This window comes from Tamandua tetradactyla, chromosome 10, assembly GCF_023851605.1.
Source record: "Tamandua tetradactyla isolate mTamTet1 chromosome 10, mTamTet1.pri, whole genome shotgun sequence".
NCBI classification, from domain to species: Eukaryota; Metazoa; Chordata; class Mammalia; order Pilosa; family Myrmecophagidae; genus Tamandua; species Tamandua tetradactyla.
In genome coordinates this window covers 94105871-94124737 of record NC_135336.1, presented here as the reverse complement: position 1 = coordinate 94124737, position 18867 = coordinate 94105871, and the positions used below count along the sequence as shown (strand labels likewise).

At 35.7% G+C, this 18867-nt stretch overlaps 1 protein-coding gene across 5 annotated transcripts in view; it reads right to left on the bottom strand.

Moving 5' to 3' along the window:
• The window catches only part of ITSN1 (intersectin 1), a 263233-nt gene that overhangs the window by 163867 nt on the left and 80499 nt on the right, over positions 1–18867 (bottom strand). For 4 of the 5 annotated variants that reach the window (XM_077118883.1, XM_077118885.1, XM_077118887.1 and 1 more), the window contains exons 3-7: positions 17061–17153; positions 16022–16085; positions 5532–5692; positions 1669–1848; positions 146–242 (exon numbers count right to left, since the gene is read on the bottom strand). In XM_077118883.1, the coding sequence (XP_076974998.1) occupies positions 146–242; positions 1669–1848; positions 5532–5692; positions 16022–16085; positions 17061–17153 (595 nt within the window). Of the gene's footprint in view, positions 1–145; positions 243–1668; positions 1849–5531; positions 5693–15676; positions 15753–16021; positions 16086–17060; positions 17154–18867 lie in introns of those variants that run through there. The other variant, XM_077118886.1, reaches the window with a different exon arrangement.

Genomic DNA, 18867 nt, shown 5'->3' with positions numbered 1-18867 from the left:
ATTATTCAAAATGAAGAAAATTATAATTAACATCCTACAAAATACAAGAGGAAAATATAGAACACAGCTAATTAATCTGCAAATTCATGAGTTAATCAGATAATGGCTGTCACCTAGCCTTGCACTTAAAAACAAGCAAACTTACCTAGCCACGTCAAATGATTGTGCCTTCTGTAATTTAGTGTTTAATTGTGACCCTGGACCAGATCTACTAAAGGAAGAACTCTTTGGCAATGTGGCTGCTGTAAAAATAAATACATGTTAAATAATTTTAATTCTACAAAGACAAGAAACTTCCCATCTACAGAAATAAAAATACGGAGTCATTAAATCTGAAGTAAAAATAATTTCTCCCTTCTTACCACCCTGGAATCAAAGAGTTATTCCCTTATTCCTTCCTTCCTTGCTACTCTCTTGCCAATAATTTTTCTAGATTTCTGTGGGGCTTTTTTTGTTGTTGTTTTTCTTTCTTTTTTTTTTAAATTTACTTTTTCTAAAAAAAAAACTTTTTTTAAAGTAGGAATGATTACTTGCATAAAATATTACTCTTCATTAAACATTTACTATCACATTTGATAGGACCTGTTCCAATAGTTAAAGAGGTCTTAGTTCTAGATGTAAGAGCCAAGAAATCACAGGCTGCAGTCTGGGTCAGATGACATGTAATGTTAGAGAGGGTGAGCATTTGGATATGATTCTCTTTCAGGCTAGTTAGCTTTGCATCAGAAAGAAAACTCATTCCCCTCACCCCTGCCTGCTGTCTTGCAATATTTGCCATTAACCACATAAGAAAACAAGAGTCAGTGCATGGATTCACAGACACCATTGGAAAAACAACTGCATACACTTTCATGGCTGGTATCAAATCTCCACAGACATGGTCTTTAAAGATGGACTTTATGCCAAAAGAAAATCTTTAAAAACAAAAAGAAGGTCATCATAACGTAGACACACCCCAACATATGTAATAAATCTGTGTGGCTACAGGCACAGAAATAATGATTCAAATATAATGCTAATACTCATGTTGACATCACTACTGAATTTGCTCAGATATATCCAAAGTACTTTTTTAAAAGATAATTTCCACATGAGTTCATTAAGACTTGTTAGACTAAAGCTACTTCAATCTACAGTTTATGCTTTCTTTTAACAAAAAGGAAAGAAATGGAAAAAAGATCATTAATACAGACTCACAATGAAATTGAACTATGAACCTTTTCGAGTTTTCCTTGAATTAAACAACAAGCATCCCCACCCCTAACCCCCATCCCTCCCTCCCACACACACATAATTCTATTTCTAGGGGATTTGCTTATTAGAAATTCTTAGCAGCTGAATAAAAGTGGTAAATTATATGTGAAAATAAAAAATGTTCAAATACTGATCAAATTTCAGTTGCTCTCACGAAGCCCTAGAGGCGAAATTATACTATTAAGTTCATCTTTGTCTAGAGTGGTCCCCGTAGCTACATAAATTTCATTCTTTTCTCTTCCACTACCCTAGAATATCCCATTAATTTGATGAAATACATTGGAAAGTAAATGAAAAAAGTGCAAACTTTCTTCTAGAATAAAATAACTTTTAAATTTAACAGAGTGAATATAGAAGATTAAGCAAGAATGAGCAGTAAAATACCAGTTGTAAAATATCAGTCTGTGCACATACCAGGATGCGCAAATGCAGGCAGAGGCTGTATGACAGGGGGAGCCCCGTTAGCCAGGGGAGGCACTGCTGCTGTCGGAACAGAAGATACTAGGGGAGGAGACATTCCAACAACTGGAATGGATCCCATTGGCACAGGAGCAACAGCTGTAAGCGGTGGCATGCTGGTGATACCTCCTATACCTATGAGGGAAAAAAATCCCAACAAAAGTCACATTCGAATCACATCTCAACACTGAATGATAATTAATCCAGGACTGCCTGAGGAAGAACATCACTTTCTGGTTGTATATACTCCCATTTAAAATATGGTATCAGGGCGGGCCGCGGTGGCTCAGCGGGCAAGAATGCTTGCCTGCCGTGCCGGAGGACCCCGGTTCGATCCCCGGCCCCAGCCCATGTAAAAAACAAACAAACAAACAAACAAAAAAAAATAATAAAATATGGTATCAGGTTAGCAGTTTCAAGATTATAAAACATTAGGTCTACAATCACATCAAAGACTCAAGACCCAACATGAAGACAGATCTATTGGCCAAAGATGAGCAAAAATAATAGTAACTGCAATGGACCGAAAACCATCATATAATTAAATACATATATTCATAATGTTATTTAAAAGCAAACAAAAAAATCCTCATTAGTCACCTTAGGAGGATGTTAGATAATTAACTGATTATTTGGCAATAAGTAAATAAAGGGGAAAACAATGGAGCATTTATCTTGCTTTCCCTGCACAAACTGTACATCAGGGTAACCAAATATTCGATGAAGGAAGTTTTTCTTTATGAATTCTATTTTTTCAACAAACAAAAAATAACAGAATGAAAATAAATGTCTCCTGTCTTCTTGTTAAGTGAAATCATTGCCCACCTCCCTAGGTGGGACATGACATCTAGGGGTGAAAGTCTCCCTGGTGGCATGGGAGATGACTCCCAGGGATGAGTCCGGCCCTCGTACCGTGGGGTCAATAATTCCATCCTGATCAAAATGGGGAAAAGAAGTGTAACTAATAAAGTATCAGTGGGAGGGAGAGTTCAAACAGAGTCGAAAGGCTACTCTGGAGGTTGCTCTTACGCAAGCTTCAGTTAGACATTGCTACCTATTACAACCTGCCAAACCCCAACCAGGACCATTCCAGCCAATCCTAAAGACCACTTAGGGCAATGTAAAAGATCCCACAAGGGTTCCATGCACTAGTGTACCAGAAACTTCCCCTAACCATGACTATAACCTCAGGCTAGCTGAGCCACTGACCCTACCTAGTGACCTGCTGCTAGGGCCAGTGTTCCCACCCACAAGATTTGGCCATGAGCATTGCCCACCACTACAAATCAAGTAAGCCCCCTTCAAAAACATCAACTAAGCTGCTGGTCCTCACAGCACACCCCATTCTAGGAGAAACTCGGTGTTGTCCAAGCTGAGGGGGTCAGGCAATAGGAACTTCCCCAGACACAAACACCAAGACATATCCACTCTTCTCAGTGTTCATACCTGAGGCTCAAGTTTGTGACATATAAATGCTTCTCAGAATGTTATATACACCTTTGGTTGATTTATGGAGCAATAAAAATCATCATTTTTGTAAGTTCTGTCCAGTATTATAGTTGTCCTTCGGGGAAAGGATTTGCTGATCTCACTTAGCAATGGTTGGAAATCTCATCTCTGACGATTCTTTTAAAATCTATACGGCCCTCTCTATCCTGCCCTCCCGTTCCCTTTATAATTTATCTGTTGGAAGACTTAGGCCATACAACCTGTAGAGTTTTTCAGTTTGGATGCTGAATACATCCTTCATGGCTGAACATCTCCCTGCAAATCTACAGCTACACCCAAAGACTGGATCTGGATCGCCCTCAAGTTGTCCTTTTGTGATCATAATGGCCATTGATGCTTTAATATTTATATTTATAAATTCACTGAGAGTTACAAAATAGTGATTTATAATCCTACCACTCTTTGTCATTTATTAGCTGGAATATTTCTATAAAAAGGCATTTTTCCTCATCTACTAGTTCGATAGCCACTGGTGCAGCTCATAAAGTACAGCCATGATAAATGTGTGATTTTTTCCATTCATCTGCTTTCCAAATGACAGACTAGTTCTCTATCATTCTCCTAGTGTGAATCATTTTGTAACGCATTTTTGTTATTTTTAGGTTTAAACATATTGGGGGGGGTTGTAATCTACTGAACTCATTATTGTTACTCAAGCTCAAATTGTTCCATCTTTAAACAATGACAGCTGCTCTAGGTTGGCTCCTGAAACCTTCTGACATCACCCTACTTCTTGATAGCTTCCTTATTATCTGATATGACAAGATGGGCTCTCAGACTCATCCCAGACCTGGAATCAACCATTTTTTCAAGAAGCTCTGGTTTCTTTCAGTAGAAATGGCATTTCAAGAACACAATCTGGAGAATAGGGATATTCATTGATACCGGGGATAGTCATTGTTTCTAGGTCTTTTCAGCAGAGCTGGCAGACAGAAGGATAGATGTATAGACAAAAGGAGAGAGAGAGAGAGAGAGAGGAAACCTTGAGCACATGTAGATATGATCAACACTCAAACCCAAGACTACAGAACTTTGGGTTAATACTTAACATTTTCTACTACATTTATAACTCTTTTCTTCCATACCAAGAATCTGGATTTGCAAAGATTTCAGGGACGACACAATTAGAAAATTCCATAATTACTCATTTGTGGGCTTTTTTTTTTCGCATGGGCAGGTGGGAATTGAACCCGGGTCTCCAGCATGCCAGGCAAGAACTCTGTCACTAAGCCACCAATGCCCAACTCATTTGTTTTTACTTTTTTTTTTTTTTTTTTTTTTACATGGGCAGGCACCAGGAATCAAACCCAGGTCTCCGGCATGGCAGGCAAGAACTCCGCCTGCTGAGCCACTGTGGCCCACCCACTACTCATTTGTTTTTAAACACATATTATGGACACAGCAGTTTCAGAAAAACAATACTAATACTACCACCAATATGATTCCTGAAAACATTAAATAATTTTTTTTGCATATATTCTCCTTCTATCCACTATATAGTAAATGCGCACATGGGAACTACATTCTGTATTCTCTCCCTTTTAGGCTTAATTTAGTCTTAGTTCTTTCTACAGGTAACTGTAAAATTTAACGCTTACCACTAATACTTATTCTGATATAGTTCTAGTCAATTTGGCTATCTGAGGCTCATTCTCTAGTAGAATCTTCAAGAAGGGCTCATGTGAACAATATCTCAAGTCCTTATAGGTAAATAACTGTGTGTCTATGCTGTTTATACTTGAAAATCATTTCTTCTGTATATCATATCCTTGGCTTATACTTTTTCCCCTTAGGAATCCTATATATTATTCCATTACTTTTCTGGCATAAAGTATTGCTATCAAAAAAGTCTGATAACTTTCCTTTCCTTTATACATCACCTGCTTTCTTCTTCTACATGCCTATGTAATTTTTTCTTTCTCAATATGCCCAAATAATTTTTTCTTTTATTAGAATATGCTTGGTATTGACTTTACAGGTCGAAATTTGCAGTATATGGTATACTCTTTCAAAATACAGTTTCAAATCTTTTATTTCAAGAAAGTTGTCTTGAATTAGGTTTTAGCATCTGTTCTACCCCTTACTTTGGTTTTCTTCTTCAGAAACTGTTATTAATCATATATTCAATTCTCTTTGCTGTCAATATTTGTCATTTTTTCCCAAGTCCTTTTTCATCATTTATCAGACTGAATTAACACCTAGATTTTCACTGTGCTATAAACTAACCAAAAAAAATAAATAAATAACCTAAATACTTATTTTTTTTTTAATATAAAGAAATAAAGAAACTAATTCATTTTCAGACTTACCAAATGCTGGTGCACTAGAAATAGCAACGGGTTGCTGTTTCATGACAGGGGGAAGTGCGGAGGGGAGCTGATATCCTTGCAGCTTCAGTTTGATGAGTTTCATAGCTATGGAAAACTCCATTTGATCCATTCTTCCATCATTATTCATGTCAGCTAGTGCCCTGCAAACGAACAGCAGACTCAGAATGACTGGTGACAGCAAAATAATTCTTCTTAAATTACCACTTCCACCGACACAAAAACAAGTAGTCAGCTCCTTTATTCCTGGACAGAACAAAGCCAAACCAAACAAAACTTGTTTACCAAGCTATGGAAATAAAATTAACCTGGAAACACTGGAAAGCTTTTATATAAATATAAATATATCTTTTCCTGTGTTACTCTTTTCTTACATGATACATAATAAAAATTTTGGTCTAAATGTGGGAATTTATACTTTGGATAGCCAAAGTACCTAGATACATGGTTTCTTTTTAGAGTGAGGATATTTTAAACTTAGATAGTGGCAATGATTGCACAATCCTGTAATACACCAAAAACCAATACACTCTAACAGGGTGAATTTTATAATGTGAATTATGTTGCAATAAAGCTGATGTGGGGAAAAAAGTACTCTGAAACTGTTTATTTTTAGAGGAACTTGATTAGCCTGCTTAAGTTCTTTCGACGGTCTCTACATACTTCACCATGGGGACACACTATACCATACCATGCCATGCCACACAATACTCATAAAGCTTTAAAAATTAACTTTTCTTTCAAATCCTTCCCTTTATTACTTAAACTACATTACAACTGAGTTTACGAAAGTGTTTTCTATTTGAAAATGGCACACAAACATAAATGGATCAAGTACAAAGTGTAAACTTTTCATATAAGTTTTTTTTTCGAAGAGTAAGCAAATGGAAGAACAAGAGTTTATACAAACGGAAACGGCCTAGTTATGATTTAACCTCTTCTGCATTAAAAATGTTCATTTGAGACTCTCTACTAACAATAAAAAAATATTTAAATCCAGCACTGTTATTTTGGAAATAAAGTTCTTAAAGCAGGAAACCAAACCTTACGGCAGCAGGAATTTCCTTTTTGCCTCAGATAGGAGCTTCCTTGCCCTCTTAGAGTCAATGATCAGTGAATCACACCAGTGGAATGTGAGTTTCCCTTACTACTAGGGAGCTTGAGCATCATTTTCCATGTCTCCCCACTATTTGAATTTCATATTTCTTGAACTTTTCCTTCACATCCTTGGCCAAGTTTTCTGATGGGATGTATGTCTTTTCCTTCCCAGTTTATAAAAGGTCACTGTATATTACTAAAATAACTGTCAATTGTCGAAAGACTTTTTTTTATCTGTTGGTTTCATGTTTATTTTTACTATATATCAATTTAAAAATTTATATGTTAAAGTTTTATATATAAAAATCTTTCATTACATAGCTTACGGGTTTTTAGTCCTTGGTTTTCTAAGATGGTATCGTTTATTTTATTACCATTCAAACCAAACGTAATTATGCGTCCATGTGTGTTGGTATGTCATCCCAGAGTTCAAGTTTATTTCTTCCAGATGGATACCTAGCTTTCCCAACATTAATTATTAACTAATTCATCATCTTCTCACTCAGCTAAAGTTTCTTTCTGTCTTATATTATGGGTTCACATGAAGTGAAACCTATTTCTGGATTAACTATTCTGATTGAGCAATTTCCAGGCCTATGTAATCATACTGGCTCCTAGCTCTATGGTACAAGCTGGTATTTGGCCAAAAAAATAAAATAAAATAAAATAAAGCCATTTCTTGGCTATGCACAAACATTTGCTTTCCTCTATGAAATGTAAAATCATATCTATTTTACAAAAATCTAACTGGGATCTAAGCTGAAACTGCATAAAACTTGTATATATTTTTTTGAGACTGACATGTTTGTGATAATGTGTGTTCATCTAAGAAAAGAGTATACCTTTCTATTTGTTCATTTCTACTTGTTATTTCCCTTAATATTATATCATTTTCTTTGCATAAATAATATACTTTCCTTGTTAAATGTATGCTAAAGAATTTTATCATTTTTTTCCATATTTTAAGTGGGTTATTTTTCTCCCATTTCTACTTTTTGGTACTTATTTTAAGAAGAAAAAGTTGCCAAATTTCTATACAGCCTACCAATATTTTAAACAGGATATCTCTTGGGTTTGGGAAGTATACAATCACATAATTAGCAAAAAAAAAAAAAAAACCCAAAAAGTAAGTTTTTTTCCCCTTAATATTTATACAATTATTTCTTTTATTGGTTTTACTGCCTGCAAGACATTATCAAATATGTGAGCATCCCTGCTTAGCTCTGAGTTTAAATGAAATGACTTTAGTGTTTCACTTTTTAGAGCAATATGTGGTAGTAATTTCTGGAAAGTAGTTTTACATATTTAAGTTTTCCTTTTCTACTTACTAGAAATGGCTACTACAATTTTTGTCAAATGTCTGATCAATATCTGCTCACCTGACCATACCTCCTTTATTTCTTTAATCTGCTTACGTGAAGATGGCATCTCTTGACTCTGAACCAACCTTGCATTTCTGGCATGAATTCAAGTTGGTCATAGTGAATTATTCTTTTCAGATACAGTTGAATTCCATTTGCTAAGGTTCTGTTTCGCATTTTTACATCTATATTCCTAATTGAAATTGGTCTCTTGTTGCCCTTTTTTAGGGAGGGGCAATCTTTCAGGTTTTTGAAAGAAAGTTAAGTTAGAAAAGGAAATGCTGAACTTCTTTCTCTAAGTATTTTTTGAAAGATACTGCACTATTGCATATAGTTTTCAGGGAGAAAAAAAAAAGTTCCCATGGTTCCCATCAATCAGCATCAACATGCACACTAAAAACCAAACAAACATCGCCCAGGCATTTCTGTTCCCCACACCACTCCCCTTGAAAGCATATTTTCAAGTGAGAGACAGGAATATCAAATGTGGACACTAAGTGGAGTAGGGGAGAACAGACTTTGTAAAAATGGACTGATTAATTAGAATACATTAGTGTTTCTAAAGACCTTGCTACTAACATACCTCAATGAGAGAGGAGAGGAAACTATATTCTAGATATTTATTAACCTTAAGCCACTGACCCCAGTCCATTTTTTTTAGTATTTTGTGTGATTTTTTTTTAAATGTCAACTAATATAACACAACTGGTAGTAGAAACACGAAAAACTTAGGAAAATATAGTGGTTGCTCCTACCACGCTCAGCTCTCACCTCTACCTTTCCCTCCCAGCCCTAATACACAGGAATAGAGGTGGCATTCTAAACTGAGTGGCTGGGAACAAGGGTGTTCAAAAGAATTTTAGTTACCTTTCTGAAATTTCCAAAATGTGCAAATATATTCTATCAATACTGGTAAGTTTAAAATCAAAGAAATTAATAACATATTCCACATTGCAAAAAAAAAAGAAGTTAAGAAAAGTAGAAAACTCAGAACTAGAAAGCTTGTGGAAACAAAAATATATATGATTACTGAAAAGAAAACTCAATAGAGGCGTGAACAAGAGGGAGGCAGACCACTGAAAGCTATCAGTAATTTCAAAGATCAACCTGAGGAATTACCTGGGGTGGAGGTGGGGGGGGTTGGCGAGTATAGACCAGACTTTGGATTAACAGGGTTTATTACATACTGGGCAAATTCCCATATGTTCTAGAAAATTTTCTGAATTCCAAATATAAACAAGTCTTACATACTTAATAAAAAAGGTTACCACAAAGAAAAAAGAATAACAAAAAACGAGCAGTGTTATAGAGTGGAGTGAGAAAATTATTACAATGCTTGTCATGGTTAGGGACAGGTGTCAACTTGGCCAAGTTGTGGTACCTGTTCATCTGATTGGGCAAGCGCTGGCCTGTCTGTTGCAATGAGGACATTTCATAGGATTAGGTCATGATCACGTCAGCTACATCCACAGCTGATTCCATTTGTCATCAGCCAAAGGGGAGTGTCTTCTGCAATTAGTGATGCTAAATGCAATCATGGGAAGCCTTTTAAGGAGGACTCAGAGGAGACAGGTCCCATTCCTGCTTTGGCTGGTGAGCCTCTCCTGTGGAGTTCATCCAGGCCATCCATCGCTGTCATCGGCTTCGCAGCCTGCCCTGTGGATTTTGGACTCTGCGTTCCTACGGTCACGTGAGACACTTTTATAAATTTTATATTTGCAAATGTTCCCTGTTGATTCTGTTTCTCTAGAGAACCCTAACTAATACAATGCTAAAATTCTATACTTAGCAAACTTTCATGTGTGAGGACAATGGATATTTTCTGTCAAAGAAGTGAAAATCTAGAAAGTTCACCACAAAGGTGTACTTTCTTTAAAATTTTATTTAAAGTCCAACCTAATAAAATATCAGAATGCTGAAATAAGAGAGCAGAAAACATAATATACAATAAACAGTACTGAGCAATGCTATAAGTAAACATTTTCATAAGTGCCCGTGGAAAAGGAATCTTAAATCTAAACATCTGATAAGTAGCTGTGGAAAAGGAATCTGAAAAATACTGTTACATTCAAAGAACATTTTCAGTGTTCATCTTATTTGACCTCTCACAGCAGCATTCAACACAGTTAATAACTACCTCCATCAGGAGACACTTCCTTCCCTTGGCTTCCCTCAAATGACCTTGGGAGCAGAAATGTCTTCCAAGAAGCCTTCTGTTAAACTGATGAGAATAGATACTACACTTAATCTTAGCCAAAAGGCTTGGGGGTAGGGGGTGGGGGGAAGAAGCCTTCTGTGAAGAAGAAGTGACAGTTGGCTTCAAGAAGGAGATACTGGAATTATTACCCAAACTCATGGAAGGTACTTTTCCTCATCCTCTTTCATGTCCCATGTTCCATTTCTAATCACAAGCTAAGATCTGCATCCCTGGAGCCCTCTTCTGAGCTCTAGACTCACACCCAGCTCTCCATCGCCACAGAACTCTTCTCTTTGGTCACTTTCTTGCTGGCCCTCCTCTACTGACAGTGTTAGCAGCTCAACCACTGCCCACTTAACAGCTGCTGCTTTAGCTGCTTTTCATCTATCTCTGGCTCACTTCTCTCTCCTTTTCTACCGTTTCACTACCTGGCTTTCTGGCAAAAAGAAATAAACACATCCCAATCTTTCAGGGAGAGTGCCTGCTGGGCAAAACACATCTTTCTTCAATTTTGTAAACTGACCCATGAGAGCCCACTAGGTGCCATCCTTATCTCCTCAGTTCTTCTGGGATGTATTTATCACCGCAGATGCTCAAAGATGGATTTGTCATTACAGACACTTGCAGAGCAGATGGAGAGGCAAAGAGGAATGAGTATCTTTTATATCTATAGCGACTTTGAAAGACTAAATGGTTTTCTAATACTGATTTCCAACACTGAAGGTTATAACCCTCTCAGCTTTTTCATAGTAAGTATTTTGTCAATATTTCCATTATCAGTCTACCTTTTATATTTCCTATAATGAACAAATGCCATATTTTTAGTTTTAAAATCTTCTATGGCAGTTCATATTTGTGTCGGTTTGAAACTAAACTGAACCTCAGAAAAGCCATGTTTTAATTCCAATCCAATCTTGTAGCCAGACCTATCATTAGGGTGGGAACCTTTGATTAGATTGGTTTGATGGACATCGACCCACTCAACTGTGGGTGTGACCTTCTGGTTAGATTACTTCCATGGAGATGTAACACACCCAACTTGTGGGTGGGGCCTTTTGATTAGATGGACATGTGACTGTCCCTATTTAAGGCAGTTCTTGATTAGTTTACTAGAGCTCTTTAAAAGGGGAAATGGTTTGGAGAAACCTCAGATGCAGTTGCTTGAAGAACAGTTGCTTCAGAGTGTATAGAAATACAGACATTTGGAAATGCAGAAGTCGCAGGAGACACCAGATGCTGAGAGAGCTGGCAGAAGCTAGACAGGAGACTATAGGGCTGACAGAGAGAGCTAACAGGAGACCCAGGCCTTTGGAGATACAGGGAAAAAAAATGGCCTCAAAACATCTGAAACCAGAAGCCAAAGACCCCAGCACACACTAGACACGTGCCTTCCCACAGACCCCAGCAGAAGCCAGCCCCATTCCTCCCCAGCTGACAGAGGTGTTCTAGCCCATTAGTCTTTCCTTAGTCAAGGTATTTTTCTCTGGATGCCTTAGTTGGACAGTTTCATAGCTTTAGAACTGTAAACTTGTAACTTAATAAATTCCCTTTACAAAAGCTGTTCCATTTCTGGTATATTGCATTCCGGCAGCTTTAGCAAACCACGACAACATTCAAAACACCCTAGCTTTCCCCTGCCCCACCCCCTTCCATAGCAGTCTAAGGTTAAGCAATTCTAAGCATTTAAGTTATCAAAAGGATATTTTCCAGTTTCCTTCCAGTTCCTCATTACTAAGACAATTTATAGGAAGGTGTATCATCTTTGGTAGCTGTTGCAATACGGCATTACACACACTAACCTGAATCCATCCTTTGAGAATTCAGGTTGCATTGTACTTTTAATTAGAAATCAGAAGATAGGTAGTCCCTAAAGTATTAATAGTTTATAGTTCAAAAGTTTAAGTTAGTTAATGGGCATATGGTTTCTACATCAGAACAAAAAAAAATTATAACACAAGATTATAATATGAGAGACGGAGAGATAAACGGTTTCATTAGATCAGATACGATCATACTGATTTTTATAAATTAAAAAACTCAGGCTTGAGAGGACAAGTAATAGACCAGGGTTACGAAGTGAGTAAGTATCAGAGGTAGGTTCAAAGACAGATCTTGCACATACTTGGCACTAAATTAATTCCACTGTAGAATAGACATCTGTGGTTCATGAAACTTACACAATTTCTCTTTAAAGAATATTCATTTGGGAAAAGATACTTAGAGGTGTATTTTTCTTTCCTAAGAGCAATTCTTAATGAAAATAAAATATGCCATTAAAAATGCTTTTAGCCCTGGCCATTAAAGAAATGCAAATCAAAACCACAATGAGATATCATCTCACACCCACCAGAATGGCCATTATCAACAAAACAGAAAATGACAAGTGCTGGAGAGGATGCGGAGAAAGAGGCACACTTATCCACTGTTGGTGGGAATGTCAAATGGTGCAACCACTGTGGAAGGCAGTTTGGCGGTTCCTCAAAAAGCTGAATATAGAATTGCCATACGACCCAGCAATACCATTGCTGGGAATATACTCAAAGGACTTAAGGGCAAAGACACAAACGGACATTTGCACACCAATGTTTATAGCAGCGTTATTTACAATTGCAAAGAGATGGAAACAGCCAAAATCTCCATCAACAGAAGAGTGGCTAAACAAACTGTGGTATATACATACGATGGAATACTATGCAGCTTTAAGACAGGATAAACTTATGAAGTATGTAATAACATGGATGGACCTAGAGAATATTATGCTGAGTGAGTCTAGCCAAAAACTAAAGGACAAATACTGTATGGTCCCACTGATGTGACGGACATTCGAGAATAAATTTGGAATATGTCATTGGTAACAGAGTCCAGCAGGAGGTAGAAACAGGGTAAGACAATGGGCAATTGGAGCTGAAGGGATACAGACTGTGCAACAGGACTCGATACAAAAACTCAAAAATGGACAGCACAATAATACCTAATTGTAAAGTAATCATGTTAAAACACTGAATGAAGCTGCATCTGAGCTATAGGTTTTTGTTTTGTTTTGTTTTGTTTTGTTTTGATTTTACTATTATTACTTTTATTTTTTTCTCTATATTAACATTCTATATCTTTTTTGGTTATGTTGCTAGTTCTTCTAAACCAATGCATATGTACTAAGAAATGATGATCATGCATCTATGTGATGATGTTAAGAATTAATGATTGCATGTGTAGAATGGTATGATCTCTAAATGTTGGGTTAATTTCTTTTTTTCCGTTAATTAAAAAAAAAAAAAAAGAGAAGGGATAATTGGAGCTGTAGGGATACAGACTGTACAACGGGACTGGATATAAAAACTCAGAAATGGACAGCACAATACTACCCAATTGTAATGCAATTATGTTAAAACACTGAATGAAGCTGCATGTGAGGTATAGGTTTTTTGTTTTTGTTTTTTTTCTTTCTATTATTGTTTTAATTCTTATTCTGTTGTCTTTTTATTTCTTTTTCTAAATCGATGCAAATGTACTAAGAAATGATGAATATGCAACTATGTGATGTTATTAAGAATTACTGATTGTACATGTAGATTGGAATGATTTCTAATTGTTTTGTTAATTCTTTTTTTAATTAATAAAAAAAAAAGACATGGATACTACAGGAAAAAAAAATAAGTAATAATAAAATGGTTTTAAAACTTGAATGCAAAAAAAAATGCTTTTAGCAAAATGTCAGAAAAAAATTAAAGATATAAAAAAAATCTTTGACAAAAAGACCACCAATTCTCATCTTTATTTGTTCATAAAAATTTCACTATAAAAATAAGTTGAGGGCAGTGCAACGGTGACTCAAAAACCCAGGCTCGATTCCCAGTGCCTGCCCATGCAAAAAATAAAAAATTAAAAAAAATAAGTTGACAGGCGGTGTGATGGTGGCTAAAGTGGCAGAATTCTCGCCTGCCATGCTGGAGACCTGGGTTTGATTCCTGTGCCTGTTCATGCCAAAAATAATAATAATAATAATGAGGTGACAGAATGGCTGTGCACTCAACTAAAACCCAGCTGAAAAACTAACAGTAGTCTCCCTTAAAAAAAGGAAATTTGATACATAACACTTTGATTTTTATGAAAGCAAGGACTTTGTCTTTTTTTTTTAATGTTGAATGAATAAATGTGGGTGAGATTTTCTTGCTGCAAAGTATTCATTACACAACTGCTTAATAAAAGCATAATTCAGGGAGGATAGTGATGCCTATAAAAGGAAAGTTCTAATAAGTGATCCCGACTGACTAACAGTATGAAACACAATCAAACAGAATACAAAACCAAAACAGATTTATACAATTAAAGATGGCACAAGTCCCTTGCATTTAAGCTCATACACTTAACTGATGGAACTATGATCACATGCACCTGAGTTCTTGTTAGTTTTTTCCCCATATGAGCCTTTTATTTTATTTTTGGAAAAGTAATTCCAAAAAATTTAGTCATCTGATTTTTCTAGCTCACGGTAAATAAGAAATTGGAACTAGAATGGCATCATAGGAAGAAGTTTACTAGTCGAAGGAGACTGTTTGGCAGCCAATATGCTGACAGTCAGGAAAAAGGAAATAAGGCAGATACCAAAAAAGCACAGTAATCTAGTATCATTTATACTTTCAATTCAAAAACATCCATTCACAAACAAATAAATATATATTTTTTCTATGAGAGCTGCGCTATTTCAGAACACAGTAGATGATTTTCAAAATGACAAAACTTAATCAACAGAAAGTTTAGCTTATGTTCTGTAAACTCAGCTTGAAAGTAACAAGGAGCTATGTCAATTTTAATTTCTGTGAAAATTACAAACTAAAAAAACGTTGGTCATTTAAGGGGGCAAGCAATTAGCTGGATGATTTAGTTATGTGGAGCACTTCATCCCTGATGACAAAGGCAGCTACCATTTTTTGGTTTTATTTTGAAGGCCAGTTATGTGCCAGGCTCCACACTAAATCCTTTACATACAATGCCTCTGATAATCCTTTCAACAAGAAATATTCCCATTTTCTAGATTAGGAAACTGAGATCAGAGAAAGAAAATATTTGTTCCAAATCATAACAACAGAAACTAGTAGAGCTGGGATTCAAACTCAGGTCTGTTACTACAAATCATGTGCTCTCTCTTTCTACCATAGTAAGTTGCCTCAATAATCATAATAAAGCCACAAAAATGAGTATTAACTGTAAGAAACAAACATTGTGGGGATAATGTGGTTTCTTGGCAGATCAACATAATTCAGAATGGCTCACCAAAGTCATGAACCTGGAACCCAAAACTGTCATTCTTTTTTTATTCACTCTGTCCTTCCTGTGGCTTCAAAAGACTCAAGGCCTATATGTGATAGTCAATCAAAGAATTCAACACTATTTATTATGCAAACACCATGTACCAAATTGCAATAAGTATCACTTATTTCTAACCTCTACTAACCCTCAAATAGTTACCTTACCTTTTATTCTCTAATCAACGAAAGATACAGCAAGAAGCATGTCCCATTCAGGTGAATCTGGGTGACTTGGACGAAGCTTAAAGCAAATTGGTAGTGAGAAAATATCAAAACCTAGATTTCTCAATTCAGTTTTTTGACAAAGTGCTATTGTTCAAATTTCATCACTTTTTTTTTTTTAAAGCTCCAAATTAGGACACTTCTCAGAAATTATTTCTCTGGTATGAAGTAGTAGAGTATTTCAGGCTACAGATACATATTCTCCTTCTATTGCATAAGAAATAATATTCTAGAATATCATCAAAAATATTTTATTTTACCTTTGGCTTATGTAAAATTCCAACTTACCATATCTGTGCTAAAACAGATTGAGGTAACCCAGACTGAAAAAAAAAGTTTCTAGCTTGATCACCTGTAAATTAAATGGAAAAAGTTTCAGAAGATAACAATAGCTGACAGAAATTCTCTCACAGCATGTTTACAAAAACAAGGGTAATCCTGTAAATACAGAGGCTGATAATCCTGTAAATACTGAATTGAATACATGACAAAAGTCAAGGTAAGTCTACAAGCAACAGCAAAATGAATCCTTCAGCATTGACTTTAAAAAATTATCTCAAAAAGGGGCCTACCATTTACGAGGTAGACTTCTACTTTTATCGATAATTAACTAAGATGTTAACAACTAACCATTATGACAAAGCATTATCTATAGGAATCCTTAGGAAACTAAAGACCCATACTTCCACTTTATATAAAGTTCTTTCCTATTCCTAATACCTAAACTTCAAATTTTGAGTACTTATGGAAGATAAGTAAAAATGATCAGAAAGAACTAGCATCAATGATTAAGCATTAACAAATTAGAGAACTATGCTATCAACACATCCAAGAGGAAATCTACATCCCATTTTTTTCTAAAGCAAATTCCTGAACAATAATTAAGCAGAAATGGAAATTAAACAAGCAAACCACAAAAAGAACTTTGGGAACACAGCATTAAGAGAAATTCTTTTTTTTTTTTGGTTAATGCTCAGAATCGGTTCATTTGTTTACCAATTTCCCAAACCAGTGGAAGACCAGAATTAAGCGAGCACTTTAGCTCAAGAGCCATAGTCTAATTCTGTATTGCTTACAGAATGTGGTCCTCTGATATTATCAGTTCCATCAGAGAAGTGCCTGAGCAAGTGGTTTGACATCCATCAAGGACTGCAAACAAGACTGAATGTATTATAAGAAAAGCAATCGTAAAAATACAGACTCAAGTCTTAGGCAAACAGGTAAACTGTCCCCTGGGCCATTTTGCCTGCCTTACCTTTACATATCAGATTTTCCAGAGATATCTGCATTATTGATGACTAAAAACAAAAATAATGACTATAATTACCAGTAATAAATCCAGATATTGGCTTTAAACTATGAAACTGCTGATCGTGCTTTGCTCTTTCCTCAACAGTTATGGCCCAGATATCCAGGCTGCCTACAATCCAAAGAAAAAAGAAATTATTCAGTTCAGTGAGAAAAGAAAAGCAAAATGGACACAAGTCATATCATCTGTGGGACTTCACAATTCTGTCAATACATTACAAATAGTTTGAAAACTAAAGATCTGTTTCTCTCAGGAAGTTACATATATAAAATCAGAAAAATTTAGATTAAAGCAGGCTCAAAGGAACCTGGTATAAATTTCTTTTTTAAAAAACTTTTTCTATACTCCTATAGTTAGCAGAATTGCATCAAGACATATTAAGTTAAAAATCATCATTTACTTACATAAGCTTAAACAATTAACTACCTTGAAATTGCATTTTCAGATGGCTTAAATTCCAGAGGTAAAAGTCATAAAAGAAGTTGACCCTCAGAATTAGAACACTGTATGATTCCATTTATAAGAAATGTCCAGAAAGGGAATATCTTTTGGGAGGATGATGAAAATGTTCTAAAATTGGATTGTAATGAAAGTTGAACGACTGTATGTTTACTAAAAAGTCAGTGAATTGTACAATTTTAAGTAGTGAATTTTATGATATATATAAATATGTCTCAATAAAGATGCTTTTAAAAATTGGTAATCTGATAAAAATAATGGTCAAAGAGAATGGGATTTAGGTTTTCCCTTGATTTCCGCTCTTGGACTGCCCGTATGTCCCCTCACAACTAAGATCCTCCTCACTTTAGTACCAGGTTCTCAAACGAATTGAACAAAATAATTCTAGATTACATAGATGGAAAGCTTTCAAAAATTTAGATACTTTCCAAAAAGGTGGAAACATATAATATATATATATTTTATACAAAACATAAATGTGCCCAGAACAAAAGCAAAATGTCCAAACATCACGTTTACTCTCTCTACAGGCTCTGCTATGACAGTGATAGGTGGAGTGTGAATTTGCTCTGTCATGGGAAAAATATTTCTGGCATGCCAGACACTGTGTTAGATATCAGGGATAAGGTGTGACTATGACAGATATGATCCCTTCCTCACAGGCCTCAAAGTCCTACAATTTCTCCAAGGGAATTTTATTGCACTGTCAGAATTCACTGCTGGAATTAGAAGCAAAAGCCCAATAATTAAAAAATGGGAACAATAACAAAACACAAAAGAACACAGAATAACTTGAATGACTTTTACAAGTTTATATACTTCTGCCCTGGCATTCCACTGGGGCCTTTACGGAAGTAATCAAAAGGATGGTGCTTTATGCCTCTTTACTTGCTTCACTATGATTGGATCAGACAGCTGCCAAGAGTAATACATGAATATGGCATGCTCTCTTTCTTTAAAATATTCAGCCAGTAAGAAAGGATGGTATTTAACAATTTCCTAGTAATAGGCTAGGTGAAAAATATGTTTATTCAGATTGTTATGTTTCAAAAGGAAAAAGTAAAACAAACAAAAACGTCGTGCTCAAAGCCAGGCTTTGGAAAAACTATGTAACAAACGACCCAGACACTTCAACAAATTACAAAGGAAACCCTAGGATGTCGGGGAATATGCATGGGGTGGGGGTGGAGGGCCAAGAACTAAGAGGTGTAGGGAGCACATCAACTAAATGCACTGTATGCATGTTATTTGGAATGTAATTTGAACAAACCACGATAAAAAGCTGTCTAAAAACTATCAGGAAAATTTTAACGCTGGCTCAATAGTTCACAATATTAAAGAATTATATATTTTTATAGGTATGATA